At 35.5% G+C, this 20056-nt stretch overlaps 1 protein-coding gene across 1 annotated transcript in view; it reads left to right on the forward strand.

Annotated features, from left to right (window-relative positions):
* The first annotated feature begins 1933 nt into the window (after positions 1-1933).
* Positions 1934-20056, forward strand: part of LOC128868721 (protein kinase C, brain isozyme-like) — a 106810-nt gene continuing 88687 nt past the window's right edge. Inside the window, exon 1 of the mRNA XM_054111146.1 lies at positions 1934-1955. Within this exon, the coding sequence (XP_053967121.1) occupies positions 1954-1955 (2 nt within the window). The 5' untranslated portion in view covers positions 1934-1953. The remainder of the gene's footprint in view (positions 1956-20056) is intronic.

Consider the following 20056-nt stretch of genomic DNA (forward strand, 5'->3'; position numbering starts at 1 on the left):
CATCGTACGGTGAGCTAAGTTAATCGATTGCTTGATAAAACTATTCGCTTAGTTTGATATCGTTGACTTCCATCGACAATACTGTTATAGCACCATGTCTTTTCCAAAAAAATGTAGGCTACATTTGAAACTAAAGTTAAGAAGATTTGATCTTTACTTATATGTGGCTCAAAATACCTTAACGAACTTTGAGCAGCGGGTCGCTAGTGGGTAAAAATATTCCAATTGTACACCCATAATTGGCCTACATAATTTTCTTAAATACAGGGTGGCGCACGAATCGTGCTACAAAAAACAAAACGTAATAACTTTTTTTCTAATCAATGTATTTAACTTTTTGTTTTTTTATTGTATAGATAATTCGATTTTATTTTATGTAACTAATTAGTTTTGAAAATAATAGAACGTAAATGACCTCCATGCTCATTCACGCATATGCGACACCTGATGAGAAAATTGTTCATTGCGCACTGAAGGGTTGAAGTCGGGATCGCCTCAATTATTGTTGTGATGGACTGCTTCAATTCAGTCAAATTACTTGGTTTTGTTTTACACACCTCTTGTTTGAGATAACCCCATAAAAAAAAATCTGGTGCAGTGAGGTCAGGTGACCTTGGGGGCCAGCGGAAAGTGGAATTTCTGGATATCAATTTATTTCTAAATTTTCGTTGGAGCTCCTCCATAACCGGTCTGGCTATATGGGCAGTTGCTCCATCTTGCTGGAACCAAATGCTGTTAAAAGGGATACGTCTTCGCCGCAGTTCTGGATAAAAAAACTCCTTCAACATGTTTAAATAACGGTCCCCATTTACAGTCGCTGTTACACCGTTTTCTTCGAAGAAGTATGGCCCGACAATGCACCTTGATGAAACTGCGCACCACACTGTGACTCGTTCTGGGTGCAGTTCCATCTCATGGAGTATTTGCGGATTTGATTGACTCCATATACGGCAATTTTGCTTGTTTACATTGCCGTTTAGATCAAAATGGGCCCCATCAGACATAAACAAGCAATTTCTGAAGTTGTTGTCTTCTTCGGCCATTTCAATAATTTTTTGGCAAAATTCCAGGCGAATAGGCAAATCCAGAGGGTTTAATTTGCTTGTGATTTGAACTTTGTACGGAAACAAGTTTAAGTCATCATGAACTATCCGCTGCAATGACCGTCTGCTAACTCCAATTTGCGCCGACAAGTTACGAGTCGAAACTCTTGGATTTGCCTGAATTGACGATGCTACAGCCGCGATTGTGGCTTCGACCCGAACATGGGGATCTCGATGGTACGGTCTGCGTGCGATGCTTCCAGATTCAGCAAACATGTTCACCAGCCTCATAATGGTCCATCTGCTCGGGGGAGTGCCGCCAAACTCCCGCCTAAATTCCCTTTGGACAGAAATGATGGACTGCAAAGCATGGTACCGCTGCACTATCCAAATCCTCTTTTCGGTATCCCAAGCCTCCATTTTTTGTAAATCTAAATACTAATCTGCAAAATAAAAAAATAAAAAAGCCGATTACTCACACAGAAAAAAAGTTATTACGTTTTGGTTTTGTAGCACGATTCGTGCGCCACCCTGTATTTCACTCAAGTTTCACTCCAATGTCAGGTTTGGCTTCAGAATTTTATGCCATCACTGAAAAAATGGCGGCTCGCTCGCAAAGCTTTTTCACCTCGATTATTTCATGCTTTAGCTACTGATGCTTATGCGCAAACTCACTCGGCTACCACTGCCACATCGCATCTCCAAAGTTTGTCCACATTCAGTAACTTTTCAAAAAATTTTGTAATTTCATTTACATACCACGTAGTATTCAGCGCTCATCTCTAATTTTTGGTGGTAGAGCTATGGTTTGTAGTTTGGACAATTTTTGGACTTAATTTGAAAATTTTGTATTCACAAAATTATTTTTAATTTTTTTATTTTCAGTGGTTATCAAGTGGGCTATCGATGGATGTAGGTATTTGTGTTATAGATATATATATATTATATATTATGTACTATAAGTATGAGCAATAGTTTTTTCGAAAATTATTTATTTATTTATTTTATTTGTTTGAATTATTTTAATTTTTATTATTTAGTTAAAATAAATTATAATTACTTGCATTTGATAAAAAATATAATTATGTAAAAACAAAAAGAAAAAGTATGCGTAACTGATATTAAAATATAAGTGGTAAATAAAAACATTTTTTAATGTTCTGGTTTTTCCTCTCAGTTTGCAATTAATAAATTTTAAAAATATTTTTCAAATTTTTTAAGCTTTTTTTTCAAAAAATATATTTCGGATTTTTTTTGCACCAAAAAGTTAGTGAAAATTGGCTTAAATTAACTTGGGTTTAAAGTCCCTGAGCCTCTGGGCTGACCCACTTTTGCTGCACACTGTAAACTTAACTATTTATATGTATGTATATGTAATATCAAATAATTATTGAAATTTTCAAACTAAGCTTCAGTAAACATTTTTTAGTAGCAACACCCAAGCACACCTCCAATTTTGCATATAAACATGCAGGTATATACATATTTGTAATTAATCAAGCGTTCACGCCGAGAATTTCCCATTTTAGCATAAATTTATAGGCATAATGACAAGTAATGATTTGTTGCGTATACGCCCCAGTGTCTATGAACATGTCATGCATGCCGGCTAGAGGCTGTATACGCATATTTTGATATTTTAAAAGATTATTTAGTAAATGTCCACTAGGGAATTGAGTTTCAAGTATATTTAAGGAGTAATCGAAAATCGAATTAAAGGTAAACTCACAAATTATGTAGACTAAAGTGTAGGCGATTTCTCTCCAACTTAGATATGCAGGCTTACATTTAGTCAGTGATGTTATTGTATTTATTATTAAATTAATATATTAAGAATTTATACAAATCTAAAAAAGCAGCAGTAGTAGAGGCATGCTTTGATATCCATAATTATATGTCAAGTCATGCAAATACAAAATTTTCGCAAGGATATATTTAGATAAGGATATTCAGAAAAAGTTTATATTGAAGTAAAAGAGTACACCCAATGGAGAGATATCCCTAATTATATTCCATTATGGTTTTATGACCACTCAGCTCCTCTAACGATAAGGTGCCTAAACTATCTAGGTCTCGAAGAAGTAGTCTCTCAGTTATTTAAAACGCGTGCTCCAAAGTGCAGGACCTCTGCAGAAGAAGTTCTGAAAGGAATTTACCTTTTTCTCATTCCAGTAGCTTCTTCAAAATGTAATATACTCACCTCCAACCCTCCAACCCAGATAGTCATAAGGTCCCCTAAGATTATTGCAAAAAGCCGCATTCTGCTTTTGGAGCCTCAGTTCTAGTCAAAAAATGTTGGTCAAAGTGAACACGCTGCAGACATTAAGATAAGCTCACCCTGACGTAGCTATTATAAAGTTCTCTTTACTTTGTGACAACAGAAAGCCCAGGAAATCGTATTTGCCGTGACTTGAGTCACCAAGTCTTGGCTTAGATATTTTCTTCGCAGACTCTTACCACGCATTTTAATCACAGGCTGACTATTAAGAAAGAAACCTTGTATTGAAAGCGCGAGTCTCTATATGCTTGAGCTGCGATCAAAGCTTGGTTTGAATATACACCAGAAATATACAGATTCGAAATTTGAAATCGTGTCTCAATGAGAGTTGCTTATGGAAAACGCCAAATCCTCTTCCATTATTCATTTTTGAACCAAATGATCCTTGAGAAAATTTGTCTCCATGTTTTCGAAACATATCATATTCTCAGTCACTTCTGTCGCAAGAGTAAATGCAGAAGAAGTAATACAAGTCAATCACCCTGATCTGAAGATCACAGCTTCTCTTTTTGTGCCACTACTGTTTAAGATGCAAACATAGTTTGCCTCAACTTAAGCCTGAGGACACTTTTAGCTGTCGGTCAAAAGAGTAAAAGTGAAATGCCTGTCAGATAAAGACGCAGCTCGGTTAAATGCTTAATAGAAGTGTACGCGCCAATTATTTATTTTTTTTTCGTTTTTTAACGAAGGCAGGTAGGTAAAATGGCAAGAGTGCCACAGGCACACTTCAAGTAGCACTTACGTGCCGTTTTGATACCATAATGTGGACCATTACTTGTGCAAAGAAAAATGATTGGGATGAGAAAACCTTCTACAGCCATCCAGTGCTGTTGATATAGTGGAGGAGAGAAAAGGGATCTAGGCTGGAGAATTTTTTCAAGTCATCCCCAAAGGGTACGCTAAGGAATCTCAAGCGCCTAGCCACCAGAGCCGAACATTTGCAGAGAAAATGTTCAACAGTCTCTTTCTCTGTAGGATCCCCACAGCTTCTGCAATAGGAGTTGTACGGAATTCCAAGCTTCTCCGCATGAGTACCGATCACCCAGTGACCAGTGAACACCGCAATGAGTTTGGAAATTGAATGGCGGGGATTCCCATCACCTTAAGCCTTCTGTTTCTATCGTATTGGGGCCATAGTGTTTTCGAAATAGCGCACGATGGGACAGACCTCCATCTGTCTTGCGCTTTTTTAGAAAGAAATTGTGTAGTTTCCCTTTAACAACGGACAAAGGGACACTGATGTCTGCGAGGGGGACAGCTGGAACGGTTCTGTCGACCCCTTCCTGGCAAGCTCGACGGTAATTCCATTTCCCTCTATATTCCTGTGCCCAGAAACCCAAATACGAGAGATGTTCCCTGCTCGGTCGAGATGTTTGAGTTTCTTCTTACAGGAGTTCACGAGAAGAGAGCTGCAATACGGTGACGACAGTGCCTTGATCGCAGCTTGACTATCAGAAAAAATATTAATGTCTCCCTCCCAACAGCGAAGGATAATCTCAGTCAAAAAGATCGCTCCCACCCTGTAGTAAATTTCACGTAAATTTTTCAAAATACCTTCAAAATTTCGGAGAATACTTTAGGTGATTTTGGTCGAATCCGAAGTCCTTGTGGAGTCGTTTATATATATATATTTTTTTTTCATTTTACTTGTACTCTTCATCTCAAAATCATATGTTCATAAACAAATTGGTTTCAATTGGTTTCCAGACTTTAGAAAAAATCAGCTTTATGCTGCAAAGCAGTGAGATCATAGCAGTACAAACTGAATTTCTGTCGATTGAGACCAACTATAATAATAAAAAATAATAATTTAATAAATTTAAGTAAATAATATTTTAATACAATTTTTTTAATATTATTTGCCTGTCCGAAGCATTCTACAGCTCGCTAAAATATTTTTTTTAATTTTAAAAATCCAGCAACGTCAAAAGAATTGAAAACCCATACAAAATAAGGTCAGAGAAATCTAAGTTATAAATTAGAAACGCACCCCCTACCCTTAGCATGTTTTAGATCACTGCGTTCTATGCCCACTTTCATATCTTTGGTTCCACAGCAACTCATCAAATATGACGGTCCAAAATGAAAAACAGATTTTTGTAATAGATTTTTCGCTAATTCTCAATAAGCGAAGACAAATTTACAAATACATTTCTGACATGGAAAAAGTTTCTCATAAAAATAATCTGCCTTTCAGCGAAGGCATTAATTCATTTCTTTATACTTACCACCCTTTATATTTCACCACTCTCCCATGCATTGAATGACAAATTGTTGTCAGTTTGCTGGCATTCCTTTATTTTCAGCAACATATACAAATATTAGTAAAAGCATGGCAACACAGCCAGCTTTATATGAGACATACAAGTGGCTGCCTACCAAAAGCCATTCAACCACGACTCAATAATTTAATACACAGGCAAGCAAAAGTTAATTGAGGTCTTAAAACAACGGCAGCTGTGCTTCCATTGTTTGCTTAAGTAAATGCAAAGTCACTAAGTTATGTGCAAACATACAAAATTAGTGGCAGATAGGTAAGTAAAGGATAAGACTGTGGAAGCACAGCAATTAAAGCAAAGAAGCAAATGTGGAAGTTAGGCAGATACTTAGCTGGAACTAAGTGAGAGCAGAAGGAAGAAAGTGTGCGCGTACTTAAAAATAATTATGCAAAATCGCTTGCGTATACACTAATAATACTGTGGTAAAAATATATAAAGCGCCTTAAAAAGACCAGTTCTGCATTTTAAGCTTGCGGAAAGGGAGTAAAGGGCCAGCCAACATAAATTAAGCTTCGACTTTGGATAAGATCGCAAAACACTGTTAGATTCAGTCAAACCTTAGATTAGGTAAAGTGAATATTACAGTTTCATACACAGTAGTACAGAATGGCCGATAAATTTTGCTATTCAAACTCCGTTTTTTATAATCTTCTTAACCGTCTGTTTCAAATGGTCACACAATAAAAAATGCGATGCACTCAGGTCAAACTACTGATAAGGCCAAAGAAATGTGGAGTTTTTCGAAAAAATTTCTTCGTGAAATTTTCAATATATCTCTGCTATAATAGACTAAGTTATGCAAAGTTAACGCAGAGTTGAAAATGATTCTTTTTCGCCATAGTTTTGGAAAAAAAATTCCTTCGCAACTTTTAAATAATGGCATTCAATGACAGTTACACTGAAATGGCTTCCTTGAACGACTCTCATTTTGTCTCCCTCCCTGGTCATGAAGTTCGCTGTTGGGACGGCCAAATTCCTCGAATAACATTAAAATGCACTCTCTTTTCCAGCGTATTCCCTAGATTCAACCCCTCACGACTATATTTTTGTTTTCAAATATTACAAAATGGCATGGAAGTAGTAGATTTCGTTTGAAGTGGTGTTTTTTGGGTATTTCTTGAAAGTCGTAAAACGGAAACGAAAAAGAATTTTTAATTTTTGTTTTCAGTATTTTATTTTCTCAAGCATTGTTAAAAAATAAAAACTTTTTTTATCCATAGGAGAATCGTTTAAAAAGTGATCAGCCTTCAAAAATTTATCTTCCCAAAAAGGTATGTCGCTAGCGACACGGAGTCCGAGACTCACCGGTGTCTGAAATCAAAAAGGCAAAAAGGTTCTTATCCAGTATGAATTTCGATATCGTGTGAATCTTTATGGGGTTAGGGGTAGTCAGATGCTTAAAAAAATGATGATGTTCAATAATTTTTTTTGCTAGTCAATTGCTTTATTTTACCAAAATAAAAACATAGCATTAATACATCATGTTTTCACTTGACTTTAGCAAAATTTCAACAAAAAAGTTAATAATTGCAAAATTGATCGCTGTTTGTGAGGAGCCCGTTTCTCCAGAAGTCCCTTGCGGTTATTATCACAAGTCCTTGGAGATTCATCTAAAATCAATCGGACGAGAGAAATTAGTTGTATTAATAGATAATCTAGTGCCTGAATTAAGCTTTTTTATTTTTTTTCAAAATTAACAATATGCCGGTCTCGGGAAACATTTTTCACATTTTCGATTGTTTAAAATAAATCGAAATTTTTGAAAAAAAAATCCTTCGATCAGGCACGAGTTTTTTATGTCTTTCCAAAGCAGTATACATTTTATTGAAATCCACCAAGCTACAGTGATCACCAAAAAATCATCATCAAAAAACATAGTTTTCAGGAAAATGCATTTAAAGTTTTGCTATCGATTTATGTAGAGCCCGAGCACCCTTTGTTAATTGTTGAATAACTCCAAAAATATTTATCGGATTCACTTCAAATTTTCACACAACATTTTTAAGATATTATCATCATCATCATTCACAGCATTACAACGCGGGGTGCGTCAAAGCTGCCTTCACAAAACTCCTCCAAAGTGTTCTATTGCTTGCTTTTCCTTTGTAGGAGCGAATTGCTGTGAGATCGCTTCCTACTGCGTCTATCCATCGGTTTCTCGGTCTTCCCTTCGCCTTCGCACCAATTATCTTTCCAGTCATGGCTTTCCTTACAGCGGATTCAGCAGGCATACGGAGCACGTGACCTAGCCACCGCATACGCTGCGCCCTTTACAAATATTATACTTTAAGAAAATGTAAACAAAAAATCCAATTTTTTGAAAATTCTGACCACTCCAAACCCCTTAAAAAACATTGACAAAATGGAGGTCGTTCAAAGATGAAATTCCCTTTTTGGCCTTTTTTTGACTTTAAAGTTTTAAACAAAATATTATATTAAAAAACTTTTGTTTTCCAAATGTTCGTAATTCACACGATAACGACATCAATTCTATATCATTTATCATTTTGAAGTTGACTTCTCAGTGAAATCGAAATACAAAAACACGCAAATGAATAAAGCGATAATAATATTTTTAATTAAACCAGTCTTGAGCACACAAAATAAAAAAAAACGTAAAAAAAAAAATTTTATAAAAGCAAACCTGTAACTAGTTTACCTCAAAAGTGAAGTGGAAAAATATTTCTTAAATAACTTTGGCACAAATGTACATAAATTTTATTTGCAGCTGTAGATTTTCCTTCCAAAACTACATACATTTTACTTCTCACTAAAACTCCGCATTTTGTACAACTCATACGTGCTACAAAAAATTCTCGGAATTTCTCCCCAGCCACATTTACACCTGTACTCCAGACACAACTACCCCTGTCGGTGCTCAGTGAAATCCGTCTAACTTCTTTAACACCTCTTGCGGCTTGACGCTGCTGCTTTACGTAGAGTACTTTTCAGTGATTATGCTAATATGTACTGTTCACACACGTGTGCGAGTGTATAGGTGTGTGGGTGTATGCGTGGATATGGGTGTAGCTTAGTTGTATGTACGTGTGCGATGCGCTTGTCACGTTTAGCGCATTTGCTGCAAAAAATAAGCTCATTTACTTGTTAACGGTAATTACTCACGTTGTCATTTGGCGGTGATGTCTTTCTTGCTGTTTTCTGTTTTACTGTTACAAAAATGTTCTCTCATTTCCAAGAATTTCAAAAGGAAATAATAATGTGTGGCATATTTAAGTGTACCTTAATTTTTTTCACTTTGTTTTTCTTTTGTTTTGCAAATTTGCTGAGTTTCCTTGCTTTCTCTGCCTGTATTGGCAACTTCTGGCATTATTTTAACTGTTTTCTCAGTAATTTACTTGTGAAATATTTAAAAAGAACGTGTTCGAAATGAATGGCACAAATTGTGCATAAATTTGAAGCTAAACGATGTACTTTTTTTTTATTGTATTTTATTGAGCAGAGGAAAATTGGAAACATTTGGGAGTTGATTTTTTACTTTTAATAAGAACTGTCATAACTATGCGTCACATGCTGCGCAAATATAAATCTGCGAAATCATTTATGAGCACTTAGGAAATTTGTTCAATGCTGGTCTTGGCTTGCAAAATGCCACATACGGCGAAGGGAAGCTAGCCACTAAAGCTGTGCGTCAAAATGGGACGAAAACAAGACAAGAATGTCGTATCATAACTATGAAAGAGGAAGAGCTGCAGGCTATTGGGCCACCTGCCGATTTTTACCTGAATATTTCTATTCGTTTTACAGTGTAAAGAAGTTTTCCTAATTAGGGCGCAAGTGGATCTAAATTATTTGCAAACAATTGTACGAAACTACATTTGCGATTGCTATTGTCTTCAAGAGTATAAAATAAAATTGAATGGCGCATATTTTTGTGGAAAATTTCAAACTAATATTTTTCATACGTGTGGCTCATTTGAACGCTTATTGCAAAATTATATATGTATTTTTTTGTTTTTATTTTTTTTGGGAATTACAAACAATTATTGCAGCAGATTTTGCAATGAACTGGAAGCGAGGGAAACTCTTGAACCCCTTCTATGTTCTTGCCCTTAGCTGGAACCCGAAAGAAATGTTTAGGAACTCTACAATATGAGAAGTCAGAATGTCTCTCGGGGTTATAGCTCCAGAGCTTACTTACAAGAAACTAGTACTACTAGTAAGAGTCAAGCTCCATCTGGTACCACTAAGGACCTATAGGTTTATGTGATGGTCTTCAGCCAGCCAGGTCAACCTAACCTAACCTCTATTTCATTTTATTTATATAATTTTTGTATTTAGTCAAATATTTAATTGAAAAATATTAAATTTATATTGTAGGTGGAGGGTTAAAATGTTTTACAAAAACTTTTCTCGAAATATTTCAATACGTGGTTTCTCAGCCGAAAGCAGTGTGCGATAAAAGACGAAATTCCAAAAAGTTGGAAAATCGGAAATTTTCAATGCACTGCAAAAAACCTGTGAAGTTTTGGAGTAGAATTCTAATATTCTACAGCACACAACGCACATTTTTCGGCAACTTGTGAACTTTTGGAGTAAAATTCTAATATTCTACAAAACATAATGAAGATTTTTCGACTAATTTCATTCATAAATCCTTAATAAGGCAATTATTGACCGGTTTTAATAATGTTTTTCTTAAAATGCTCGTAAATGATTGTCTACGCTCAATTTTTTTCAATTTTTTTTTTCATTTTTTTATAATATCAAAACATTATTTGAATAGAAGTAACTTTGTGATAAATTCAGAAAAACTTTATGAATAAAAAATGTTATTTATTCAACGGTAATACATTCCGGCAAGTACGCTAATTTCCAGGCTCCCTTAAGAAGTAAAATCATTCCCTAACTACCCAAAAACTTAAAAACTAAATTTTTTCAAGGAGAAATCAAGAATATTCAGCGTAAAAATTTCAAAAAATTACTCCATGTATACATTTTCTGAGTTGCTGAGTCCAAATTCGTTGTCCATTTCTGCTTTGTTTTTAGGATCGAAGTTCACACAACAACAACCTGAACCAGAACCATTTTGTATTTTTGATTTCAGACACCTGTGAGTGCCGGAATCTGCATCGCCCGCGGCATACCATTTTTTTTAAGACCATTTTTTAAGGCTCACAACTTTTTGAACGAACCTCGCACGGCCAAAAAAAAAATTTTTATTTTTAACAAGAGATGAAAAAATAAAATGTAGAAAACCAAAATAAAAAACTTTTTTCGTGCCCCTTTAAGACACTTTTAGAGAAACACCCAAAATACAAAATTTAAAATGAGGCGAGAGCCTTAGGTCCTCATTCATCAGTGCTGTGCTGCATTTACGAGTATTAAGTTCTCTAAACTAATTCAGATCGTTCATTTTATTTTTTGGCGTGAATTTGTAATATTTTGCAGTCTTCCTTTTCCATAATTTTTATGTCACATTCCTGTCTTCATTTGGCTCCTCAGATTTTTGAAATCTTTTTTTTAGGAATTTTCAAAGTACTTATTACCCAAGTTAAATATGTAACAAAACATATTTCCAACGCATATATATATATATAGATATATAATAGGCGCGTACACCCTTTTTGGGGGTTTGGCCGAGCTCCTCCTCCTATTTGTGGTGTGCGTCTTGATGTTGTTCCACAAATGGAGGGGCCTACAGTTTTAAGCCGACTCCGAACGGCAGATATTTTTTATGAGGAGCTATTTCATGGCAGAAATACACTCGGAGTTTTGCCATTGCCTGCTGAGGGGCGACCGCTATAAGAAAAAAACTTTTTCTTAATTTTTTTATCTTTCACCGAGATTCGAACCGACGTTGTCTCTTTGAATTCCGAATGGTAGTCACGCACCAACCCATTCGGCCACGGCGATCCAACGCATACTTCTATTCAAATTAATTACATAAATAAAAAATAACGCTTAGTGCAAACATTTTCCTTTGCAAAAAAAATTGATTTCCACAGCCTCCAAGCGAAGCGGAAAACCACAACAGACAACAAACGCTCCATCGGAAATATTCGTTTTAGACTAAAAAAAAAGTAGCACAACGTTGCATACTTCCCGGCATTACAATGCATTATACCTTTCATTTCATAATGCTATTATGGCATTACCGTTCAGCCCCCGCACCAGCCATCCAGCTACATCGGCGCACCAACGAATGAGTGTAGGCATCGATAAAAATAAAAGCACATTTACAGGCGAATAGCCACAGGCAAGCGGCAAATCCGCGGCGACCACTCACAAATGCCAGCAAACAAAGCGGAGGCACCCGCACACACATTCGCATGTAAGCGTAAAAAATATGTGCATCAAACTAAAAATGATTTTTATAGCTGTTATAAGTGCATGCGTATGTGTGTGTGTGAAAATAAGTGCGTATACGCCACAAAGTATGCAACCTTTACGAGCATTATTAAAGTTGGTAACCCGTAACTGCTTAAACGAATCGAATTGAATTGGTAGACGGCGAAGTGGCAGTGAGAGTAGTAGGAGTTGGAGTAGTAGGTAGAGGAACTGGGTTGGCGTTGAAACAACTAACTGGCTAACGGACAAACTCCAACTTCTCTTGAAGTTGCCGGAGTGCAAGTAAATACCCAAGTATGCATGTTGGGCACGTGCGTGGCCAAGAATGTGTGGCAAATGTCTGCTTGTTATGGCTTTCTCTTCTTTCGATTGCCTACTTTTGCTTCGTTGCTTTTGCAGTTCACAGTCTCAATACATTTTTACGACCCTTGATCGCTCTTGCTTGACTACTTGTGGGCATGCTTAAGTGGTAACAGAGGGGATTAATAAATTTAAAGCGCACAAAAGAGAGCAAAATTTATATTTTATATGAGCTATATACATTGTGGAGGTATAGTAAGAGATTATGAGTGAATGGAAAAACGAGTCGGTAGTGAGTAAATAGGTCAATGGTATACTTTTGTATTTCTTTATTATCTTTTTTCTATTAGTTTTGTTTTTGTTTTCTACAATATTTATTCTATTTTTTCCATTTTTTTATTTTTTATTATTTAGTTGAGATGTATAAATATCTAATCCGATTTAGTGCTGTGTTAGACTTAGCGTAAAAAGTATGAGCATCAAGAATAAGTACATTGGAAAAATATTATCTTCACATTAATAAATATTATGGCGACCGCAAAGAGGCTTATCGTCCATTAGAAGCAGTCATTTGTTGATTCCGTAGATTAGAATTTGATCGTAATTTTTTCAATGTTATCTCTATAATAACAAATCTGACTGGAATCACTTTCGATATTTAGTATCTTCAACAATAAATTTAAAACTCCCGCTAAAAACGGAATTTAATATTGCTGAAGCTGTTGAATATTTCAACTGCTGCTTACAGTAGCGTCGAGTTCGACCCTCCTTTCTCGTTGCCAAAACAGGCACTACAAATTTCTCTCAGTACTAAAAGGAACTACAAGAAACGGATTGCACGAAAACAGTGGCAGTAAACTAGACATCCGGCAGATAAAAAAACTTAAATACACTCACAAGGCATCTCATAGAAGCTTTTGTTAATGAACTAAGCACACAACTTAATCGTTGTCTCAGTAGTCTTAACGCTACAGCAGATTCACTCCGGAAGGCTGCTAGAAATATAAAAAGACGTATACCCCAGCTACCTGCCCTTCGAATGGAAAATAATGAATGGGCTAAAAGCGACTCCGAAAGAGGAGCGACATTTGCCCGGCATCTAAAAAGAGTATTTAACCCGCACACAATGGCCTCTTCACCCATTACCCTAGAAGACGTAAATTCTGTACTAACACAAACCTATCTAATGGACCTACCCATACGTAAATTTTCTAAAATTGAAATGAAATCTGCACTAAAAATCTGAACACAAATAAATCGCCCGGCTACGATCTTATTACAGCTAAGGTACTCAAAGAGCTCCCACAAATAGGAGTTACTCTGTTAATGTATGTATTTAATGCAATTATTATATATTAACTGAAAATTTTCCTGCCCAATGGAAAGTGGCTCAAATTAAAATGGGCCTCAAACCTGGCAAAAAAACCAGATTCGATTGAATCGTATCGTCCAATCAGCTTGCTACCGATCACTTCCAAACTTATGGAATGTCTTATTCTTAAGAGACTGTTTCCGATCGTCCAAGAACGAAAAAGAATACCCAATCATCAGTTTTGTTTTCAAAGAGAACACAGCACTATGCAACAAGTTCATCGAATTGTTGAATACATTCACAATGTATTCGAACAAAAAAATACTGTACAGCAGCGTTCCTCGACATTAACCAAGTTTTTGACAGGGTATGGCACAACGGTTTGCTCTACAAAATTAAAACCAGCCTTCCTCTATTTTTTGTTCAAAATTAGCATTATTCATCAACGTAATTTCCATTAAGAACAACGCAATCATTCCAGCGTCACTCTAACATTTCAGTACCACTTGTGTAGAACGATTTATCTTTTGCCCCAATATAGGACTCAGCGACAACCTCTTCATTCGAGCTTTTGTTAGGACTGCGAAAATCGCTGGAACACTGGAAGCCTAAACTGGCGAATACGGTGGATGAGTTTGCCATTGTTTTGATTGACTTCTGACTGACTTGTTTTTGGTCAACAGTGAACAAACACGCACCCACTTGCAACAGAGCTTTCCCATAGTCAAATGCTCATGCAATATAAAGCATGCTGATATTCTTTTGTTGTCAGCTAACTCACGCAACTTCACTTTTTGATCACTCAAAACGATTTTGTGGATTTTTTTTTTATTTTTTTATATATTTTCTGGATTATGGATTTTTTTTATATTTTCCGGTGTTACTGCCTCATTTGGATGTCTACTGCGTTGTGCATCATCGGTGTCTCAACGACCACTCTTGAAGTCAGCATGCCATCATTTCAGTACTGTTTCTGATGCAGCGGAGTCCCCATAACACTTTTTAAGCCATTGCTTCACTTGAACGTTATTTTTTCTCATCAAGAGCAGTGAAATTAAAACAAGAAATTATTTTTGATCTATTGTTTTCAAAATAACAAAAGTAGCGTCACTCTTAGCACAATAACTCACGAACTAATGAAAATAATATCATGAAATTTTGACAGCTGTCTTTTTAAGTTCAGTACTAACTGAAAAAGTAAATGCCATAAAACTAGTGACATCTCTGTGTTAGGTCCGGAACTTTTCAGCCCATGTGTTACTCAATCCAATTGCTTTCTGCCGATTTCTACGACTCTACCATTTTTTATTATTTGACAATAAATGGAGCATGAGCTAAATCTACTATTTGGGCCTCAGCGCCATCTAGCGAATATATTTTTACTTCTCATGCAACTAATACCTACATCTCTTTATAGTGATTTAAATCTATCTTTTACTACGATTTTTAGAATTATTTGCGTCACAGCGCCACCTAGCGGGTATTTTGATTCTTCTCATATACCCAATACCCATTCTGAATATGTAAACTCATCGGACCTTAAATGCGGTTTTAAAAACATTTCGATAGGTATTTTGTGCCCAACCCTAGTATTTGAACCCCAAAAACATCAACGCTCCTCCTTAGTACGACTAGGACATGCCTTTGCTTTTTTTCTATATGAGCGCAAACAAAAAAATATTGAACATTTCATTTTTAGAAGAGTTAGGCTAGGTTAGGTAAATGTGGCTGAAGTCAATATTACTTATTAGCCAGAGGTGCAGCCACATTGCCATAGTTTGACTAATTATTCCCCCGTGAATCAACCATCATCATCATATTGGCATTACAGTCCGGGGCGGACTTCTTCTACAATAAGTATCCATTTTTCTCGACTGTCCGCTTTCATTTTATGTTGTGAGATTCTCATCTTACATACGTCTTGCAACCATCGTCGCCTTGGCCGGCCTCTCTTTCTTGCTCCTTCAGGACTTTTTTGGTCGCTCTTTTGCTGCTCATTCTTAGAACGTTTCCATACCACCGTAATCTTTGCGACTTTATAAGCCGCGTTACATCTCGTCCCGCGTTTAAATCTCTGAGCTCGTGGTTATGCCGTAGAAGGGATGTACCGTCTTCGAATCGTATAGGGCCGAATATTTTTCTGAGAATTTTCCTTGAATCATCCAGTGGTCCTGACAAATCCAGCCACCGAGTTTGAATTAGCTAAAAATTATATTCTTTGAAGCCGAGATGTGAAATAATTTAATTTTTTTTACAGTTTAGTTTCTGTAGCACCTTAAAAAAGGTTTACGCAGCATTTTTACTTACCCATCTATTAAATATTGCTCTACTAGCACTCCAATACCAGTAGACACCATTTCTCTTTTCAGAAAGTATCTCACCTTGTGTTTTTTTCCGGTCAAGTGTCGCCCATGAGTGCTCTGAAATACGGCAACTAACCATTTCTTAAGTTTCTTCAAATCTTTATATTTTCTTTTTATTTGTTTTTACCAATAAAAAGTGCCTTAACCAAAAGTATTACATCACATTTCAGAGCACAAATATTTAAAGAAGACAATTATCATATTTCAAAATCATTGGCTAAGCTACATCAGCGTATTTAGACTTCAACTGGGGGTTTGTTTTTTTGAGAAACGTTTAGGGTGTTAAGAAAAACTTTTTGATATTTTATATTCTCTCTGAAAATACTACCAATTTATCCTGCACAAGCATACCCAGCTACTTCAGCGATGGTAGACATTACACAAGTTTCTACATATAACTTGTTATTTCACGGTGTACGCCCTTCATGATTACCTTTAGTGGTGCGATCATTTAAGAACTGAGCCATCGGCCAGGAAAACAACAAAAATACACAATTTTTGTAAAACCAGAAAGGTGTTTCTGTGAGCTCAACACGTATGAGAAAATAAAACAATGTGCATATGAGTGCACACATCATAAACATAAACAATGTAGTGTGCAATTAAAGAGAGAAAATGTCAGCACTTGTACTTCTACACGTATGAATGAGCGTGAATGTTCTTGGGCCTGACATTGTTGCTGCATCCGTAAGTAACTCAGGTACACGTGGCAGACAGCATTTAATGTAGAAAGAGCGGAAATGAAATGAGGGCGCACACAATGCAGGTGTCGCTCGCTTTTGTTGGTGGTGATAAAAAGCCAAATGATAAGATTTTAAGTGCCACACTTGGAAGAGATGAAAAAAACTTAATACACAGACATAGGCCACTACACTACTAAAGCGCACAGAAATGAGTTAAAGAGAAAAAAATTCAAAAAGTAGAAAAAGAAAATAAAAATAGAAATAAAATAAAATAATAAGAAAATAAAAATATAAGAGAATAAAATAATAAGGAAATAGAAAAATATGCAAAAAATAAGATAAAATGAAATAAGAAACTAATTATATTAATGAAATGAAGTAATGAAATGCAAATTGAAAATAAAATTCACACAAAATAAGCTAAAACAATTACAAAATAATTTAAAAACAGTACAAAATTGAATTAAAATTAAATTGTATTGTTGAGCTAAATAAACATTTTATCGAAATGGTTGAGACAGGAAGCGAGCCCCTTAAGGGGTCGTGGAACTGTATAAAACTCAAAGATCGATTTTTCTGCTTTTTGCTTAAGACATGCGCTGATACTCTGAACATGACACACTTAGAGGCCTAAGGTGAAAAATTTCTACATATTACAATTTTAAATATTTGTGTAGCGGCTCTCTGTCCGAAAGTATAAGTATAAGTATAAGTATAAGTATAAGTATAAGTATAAGTATAAGTATAAGTATAAGTATAAGTATAAGTATAAGTATAAGTATAAGTATAAGTATAAGTATAAGTATAAGTATAAGTATAAGTATAAGTATAAGTATAAGTATAAGTATAAGTATAAGTATAAGTATAAGTATAAGTATAAGTATAAGTATAAGTATAAGTATAAGTATAAGTATAAGTATAAGTATAAGTATAAGTATAAGTATAAGTATAAGTATAAGTATAAGTATAAGTATAAGTATAAGTATAAGTATAAGTATAAGTATAAGTATAAGTATAAGTATAAGTATAAGTATAAGTATAAGTATAAGTATAAGTATAAGTATAAGTATAAGTATAAGTATAAGTATAAGTATAAGTATAAGTATAAGTATAAGTATAAGTATAAGTATAAGTATAAGTATAAGTATAAGTATAAGTATAAGTATAAGCGCAACGAGTTAGGTTAGAAGTCTTGGGAAGCCATCTTACTTTGAACAAGATTGTCTCATAAAATCTGTTCATCTGCGCAATAGATCTCTTCAGATCGCAGTGCACAAACAGCCAATCCGTAATAAAATCTGTTCACAGAATGTACGCGCACATTAATCTTAAGGAATTATATGTAATATTTCCATTAGAACCACTCACATCAATTTACCACTACCCTCTTCAATACCACCTCGATTTCCAGCATTGGATGATACCAACTAAATTCAAAGTAGCACAAAGTTTATGAAATATTATTAAATAAATTACCATTTCAGAAGCAGCTAACATTTCATCGCTCAACGCTAATGCTTGACTCACGCGCATGCGAAAAATTTGCATAGTAAAAACATATTTATTTTGCGTTCCAATAAACTTTATGCATATTTTTAGCAGTCAACTTCGCGTCAGCGAGTTCATGAATCAAGGTCATTGCCGATTTGGTGCCAATTTGGCTGCGTGAACTTGACCCGCCTACTCCAAGTTCACTGACAATTTGTCTCTTTTTTCCGCTTCGCCTCATTGAACATCAAGCACAAGCATTAGGCGCACAAACTTTGTTGCCGCAAAACGCATTTATATGCTGGGCTAGTCACAAAGTTAATTAACGCACTAAATTTTTAGTGCCAATGACCGTTAAAGTGTAGCTTTACGCAACTATTACTTGGCTTTAAAGTGTTGCCATGAAACAAGTTTTCTGGCATATTTCACTTTACAATTTTCTTGCTTAATATTCTTTTAGGTAACCATCATTTCGCCTTATGACCTTGAGTTCGCTTTTGCTGCATGGCTGGCTTAACATCGCTGTGACGGCTACAAAGTTTTCGGTCAGCTGAGAATATTTACATTTATTAGCCATCTAGCACCTAGTAGCCCGCTTATTATGAGGCGAGTCAGATAAATGGTCACATTTAGTCTTGCTTGGCTGCGTCCTTGCCACCTTCTTGATCCTGTCATTATTGTGCTTATTATTTGGCTTTCAGAGGGGCACTTATCGTTGTTTGCTTTGTGAATTTTCTAATAAGTGGGGATGTAGTTCTTTGTGGTTGAAAAATGTAATTTTACTTACGCAATTCTCTCTAATATCGGCTGTAAAATTAATTCAATATTTTATGCAGTTGATAATTTTAAGGTACGACAAGCGTTGGTGGCCTGAGTTTGCTTTGCTTGTGACTTTGCTTGTGACTCTGCAAATTATCAACTGTCATTCTGCATTGAGTATTAGAGTATTAATTGGCGAGATCGGCCTTTCAGATCTTGCGAAACTTTTCAAATATAATACTGATTTTCTTGAGAATAGGTGGTTAGCTAATGTCAGAGTCCAGACTACTCCAACCAGAGTCGGGAAGGCTCAATGACTCCCGCTTTTTTTATGGACCGCTTAATATTTTAGCTTTATTTGCACTACTTCAACTCTAAATTCTAAATCATGTAATATGTCACACAAGTCGAGTTAAGATATGAGCACGGAGTACATAGGAATGGTTTTAGAAATACAGATTTTTCTTTTTTTCACGAGAAAGCAGCATCGAAAGCCTAGCACCGTCAAGTACATATTTCGTCGGAAGACGGTTCGAGTATTAGAATCAACGTCCGCTATGGTTTTGATGCAATATATGATAAGTCACATCTACCAGTTGCCCACCTTAATATCATTTAAGGTCCTCGACTCATTTGAAATGGTGTTTTTGGGTGTTTCTTTAAAAGCGCGTAAAACGGAAACGCAAATATATTTTTTATTTTTGTTTTGAGTATTTCTTACTTCTTATTTCTTGATCCATTAATAAACATTATAAATAAAAAAAATTTTGTGGCCATATGAGGTTCGTTCAAAGAATTGTCTGCCTTCAAAAAATTGTATTTTTAAAAATGGTATGTCGCTGGCGACACGGATTCTGGCACTCAACGGTGTCTGAAATCAAAAAAAACAACAAAATTCTTATTCGGTATGAATCTCGTTATCCTGTGATCTACGATGTTAAAAAAAAAAATTTGACAAAATGGCGGACGTTCAAAGATGAAACCCCGTTTTTTGACCCCTTTTTAAAAAAAGGTTAAAAAACAGGTTATAGGTTATAAAAAATACTAAAACATTATGTTTCCAAATGGTCGGTTCAGTAAAACCGGCTATATCTGTGACTGCCAACTCGAAAAATTCTCAATTCTTGCTTTGTTTTGCCTCGAAAATTTTTGTTTTTCAAAAGAGGCGACGGCCTTAAGGAGAACGCCATGCCTGCCGGATCTAAGAGCGAGCGATGTGGATAATGAGATATGCGAGAAAAG

The sequence above is a fragment of the Anastrepha ludens genome, chromosome 6 (assembly GCF_028408465.1).
Source record: "Anastrepha ludens isolate Willacy chromosome 6, idAnaLude1.1, whole genome shotgun sequence".
Classification (NCBI taxonomy): domain Eukaryota; kingdom Metazoa; phylum Arthropoda; class Insecta; order Diptera; family Tephritidae; genus Anastrepha; species Anastrepha ludens.